This window comes from Propithecus coquereli, unplaced genomic scaffold, assembly GCF_000956105.1.
Source record: "Propithecus coquereli isolate 6110/MARCELLA unplaced genomic scaffold, Pcoq_1.0 Scaffold89, whole genome shotgun sequence".
NCBI classification, from domain to species: domain Eukaryota; kingdom Metazoa; phylum Chordata; class Mammalia; order Primates; family Indriidae; genus Propithecus; species Propithecus coquereli.
Genome location: NW_012155173.1, coordinates 2537595 through 2541807, shown reverse-complemented (window position 1 = coordinate 2541807; position 4213 = coordinate 2537595). Strand labels below are relative to the sequence as shown.

Genomic DNA, 4213 nt, shown 5'->3' with positions numbered 1-4213 from the left:
TTTCTGTAGCTGCTTGTGGAGACTTCTGTCAGAAGCCTCTCCAGCTGGAATCTCCAAGGCATAGTAGTTTCAAAAAGCACAGAGGCAGCTCATATATTTCGGATGAATCCACAGATGAATTTGAAAACTCAGAAATCTTTAATTCATTTTGCTTTCCAGAGTTAAAAAAAAATAATAACACCCAAAAGTTTTAGCCAGGCAGAAATGAATCACTAGCAACTCAGAGTGTATTTTATAGCAAAAGTCAACAACTTGAATTGCTCCTTTAAACTCTGCAAATATTTTAGGATTGCAAAATTTAGGGCGGATTTTTCATGAAATTCCTGTCTGAAATTTCTTAAGATAATTTCTATATATGACTATACAAATTATTAAAAATTACATTTGGGGCTTCATTTGACCTCTCTCTGTCTGAATCTAGCCTACCAGTACAAAAACCAAGATATTAGGAATATGGCAGGAAGGAAGACAATTAGCCAAAAGTTATTTGGGACATCTAATGATTTTAAAGATAGTCTAGGGCTCAGGGATTAGGAAGGGTGGAATCCCTTATTTACGGTTTGAGTTAATCCTAATTTTAACTCAGCCTGGTGAATTGGCTGATACTAGCAGAACAGGGTCAAAACAATACTTTCATCAACATCGTTTCATCATGTTTCATAATTACCTGTTGATATATTCCCAAAACACAACAATCACAGTTGAGACAACCAGCATCGACAGAATTACTTTTCCTTTGACATTCATTATTTTCTCCTAGGAAAAAAAGAGGAAAAAGTAGATTAAATAAATGAAATACAGAGGAAAATATGGTCTTAAAGAAATACTTCTACCTACATTCTCTCTGAAAGGATACATTTAGGAATATTTAACTAGGGCTGAGGAATGTGCTCTACCTTAAATTGCATAGGCCTACAATGGCAAATCAGACCAATTCAGTTAGCAGAGGAGGCTGCCTGGGTTGGGAAGGATGCTAAGGCCATGCTGGGGCTCAGAGGCAAAGTGTCCAGATCCACCACGGATGCAGGAGGGTGAGGGAGTAACTGTAAATGGTCCCAGGGACTCCAGTTGCCTCCTGAGTCAGATGGCTCCACCTTTTGGCACGTGGCTGTGGGGAGCCACTCTGTTCCCGGGCTCCATGTCCTTGGTATGCTAACTACACACCCCTGCCCGGGGGGAAGATGACCCTGAGTTTACAATCTAGGCCTCTCTCACTTCCCAGCTCTACCCAGTTTAGCCTCGCCACACTCACGAGCAAACAATTAGCGAACAGCCAGCGCATAGATGTTTCTTGCTCGCTGCATGAAACTGTGCCTGGAAGGGAAGGGGTGCTCCGTGGAGAGTAACAGGCTGGGAAGTGCTTTAATGCAGGTGGTCAGAGAAGCCTCTCTGCACAGGTAAAATTAAAGTCAAGTCCCAAGGCATGAAGACGGGCTGGAAAAGGATGAAAAGCACCATGAGAAGGGATGAGAATATTTCAGGAACAGCATTTCTAACAGGATGGCAGGAGAAAAAGCTCATATTTAAAAAACAAGAAAACCTGAACACGCAAAAACACTGAGGTTCTCTCACCTTAGAGTGGCTGGATCGTGGGAGGGTGGTGGTAACAACAGGATGGTGGGCAGGAAAGACAGAACCACAAAAGGCACAGAAGGGATGAGGAGGAGACACAGAGCCTCAGAGGCTGGGGAATGACCGGACCCAGCTTCATTCAGAGACACCTGTCTGCGTGCTGGGGCGTGGGGGTGGATGAGAGTGCGGCAGCAGAGTGCGGAGACCAGTTGGCAGAATACTCTGATGTCCAGAAAGCGTGGGTGGCCGGTTGCATGTGTTGTGTGTGTGTGTATTTTATATACATATATATATACACATATATATTGAGACGGGGTCTTGCATCATTGCCCACGGTAGAGTGCAGTGGCATCGTCATAGCTCACTGCAACATCAAACTCCCAGGCTCAGGTGATCCTCCTGCCTTAGCCTCCCAAGTAGCTGGGACTACAGGTGCATGCCACCATGCCCAACCTGTATATGTATATTTTTTTATGGGACTATATATTATGATGTATTGACATCTCTAAAAACTTTTCTGGCTGGGGAGAGACTATCCCTCCTGGGGCTAGCCAGTTCTTACAGATAGCAAGGGCTCAGCTAGTAGTATGCCTTTGATATACAGACAAACCAATCTGGAGCCAGACCTCCTCTGTCTGGTCCATATACCCCAGGAGGCAATATGACTGGGCCTTAATCATCCCATCAGGACCAGGTACCAGACAACTAAGGACACCGCTATAGCTTTAAGCCTGCCTGCTGAAATTATTCAAACTGGCCAGTCCTAAACAATTTGCCCTGCCCTGCTTTTCCCATGGAAGTCCCAATAAGGGCTCTGGCCTCAAGCTTCCCTTTGCTCCTATCTCCTGACCACCCTGGTATTTTTCCCACGTGGCCCTGCGTGGTGCACTGGGCCTCCTGTCTTTAGGGCCCGTGAGTATGACACATTGTTTTTTCCTGAGCCTCTCCTGTGTCTCCTCTTGTGGTCATACCTGACTGGCCATCACATACAAGAACAGAGATGGAGAGTGGTAGATCAACTCAAAATATACTTTGGAAAGAGAATTGGTAGGATTTGGTTGGTAATTTAGACATCAGGGACAAGAGAGAGGGAAGAAGAAAGTTTTCTGCCTAAGCAGGTGGAAAATTGTAGCATTTCCTGAGATGGGTCAGGTGGGAAGGAGGAGAAGCAAGTGTAGGGGGTAAGATTCATGAGTTCCCACTTGGAACTTGTTAATTTTGAGGTGTCTGTAAATTCCTAAGTGGAGATGACTAGTAGGCAAGTGGACATTTAAGTCTGGCATTGAACAGAGAGATGTGGGCGGGACATGCAATAGGGCGGTTGTCCACATAGGGCGGGTATGTAATGTGAAGGAGATGAATGAGGTTACTAGGGAAAGAACGTAGAGAGAGAAAAAGGAAATAGGGTGGTCTTGGGCTTAAGCCTGAAAATGCCAACATTAAGAGGTAGGATAGAGGAGGAAATGAGAGGGAGAGGCCCAGGAAGGAGGAGGAAAACCAAGAGTGGGGACATCTGGAAGCTAACGGGAGATGGTGGCCAGCCATGCATCAAATGTCACCGCTTTTGTAAAGCCACATCCCACCCCACCCAACCACCGGCTGGGTCCCCCTCTCCCCTCACGCTCCTCCATCACTCCTTTCACACTGCTACATGTGTCGACTTTGGAGATGGCTCACACAGTAACATCCCATATGGCTCTGTCTCCTGTACCGGTAGTCTGTGAGCTTCCCAAAGGAAGGAGGTATGTCTTATTCAACCCTCAATCCCCAGTGCTTCACACAGAGCAGACAAGGCCCTCAATAAATGTTTGCTGAATGAATGAAATAAAATGAGATTGATGCTGAAATTTGTCCTTTCTGGGGACAGTGATTTTCCAATTCTTTCCAAAGAGATTTCTTAGAGGGTTCCAGTCTCAGATCTCATGTGCTACATCACCTTTATTAAATTCGGATAAAGAAGAGAAAGAACAGGATTTTCAGCCATGGCATTCTCTTTCTCCTTGCTTAGAAAGTGAGCTTGTTTGGAAACAGAAAAGCCAGGGCTGAACTCAATGTCATAACCCGACCTCCAGCTTTCCATACAACTATGACAGGGGAAACACAAGAGACCCCTAAGAAGACAGACCTGCTGGGATACAGGTAAGCCTCCATCTCAGGCTTCTTCCCTCTAAACCATGTGAGCTGGCACACACAGCCCAGGGTCCACGGCAAAGTCAAAAAATGTAGATGGCTGCAGGCAACTCAGCCCTGCTGCTGAAAAAAGTCACTAGAAGTCTGCATAAATGGTACTAGCATTGAGTGCTTGAAAAAGTCCAGGCTTTGGGTGCCAAGAGATCTCAGTCCGAGGCTGTGACCACCTTTCTGTATTGATGTCTTCACTCCCAGAGAAGTGTGGATAGTGTTGAGCCATGGGCTTTGGAGTGAGGTCAGAGATTCCAGTCTCAACTTTGACACATGAATCTGGGTAACCCTGGGCAGTGGCTCTCATCTGTAACTCCAAAGAGCTCTGAAAAACAAACACTTTTTTTTTTTTTTTTTGAGACAGAGTCTCACTCTCTTGCCTGGGATAGAGTGCTGTGGCATCAGCCTAGCTCACAGCAACCTCAAACTCCTGGGCTCAAGCGATCCTCCTGCCTCAGCC

General features: G+C 45.8%; 1 protein-coding gene across 2 annotated transcripts in view; it reads right to left on the bottom strand.

The window, feature by feature from the left end:
* The window catches only part of LOC105826396 (N-acetyllactosaminide alpha-1,3-galactosyltransferase), a 97128-nt gene that overhangs the window by 40761 nt on the left and 52154 nt on the right, over nucleotides 1–4213 (bottom strand). For both annotated transcript variants that reach the window (XM_012664373.1, XM_012664374.1), the window contains exon 2: nucleotides 668–756. In XM_012664373.1, the coding sequence (XP_012519827.1) occupies nucleotides 668–747 (80 nt within the window). In that variant the 5' untranslated portion in view covers nucleotides 748–756. The remainder of the gene's footprint in view (nucleotides 1–667; nucleotides 757–4213) is intronic.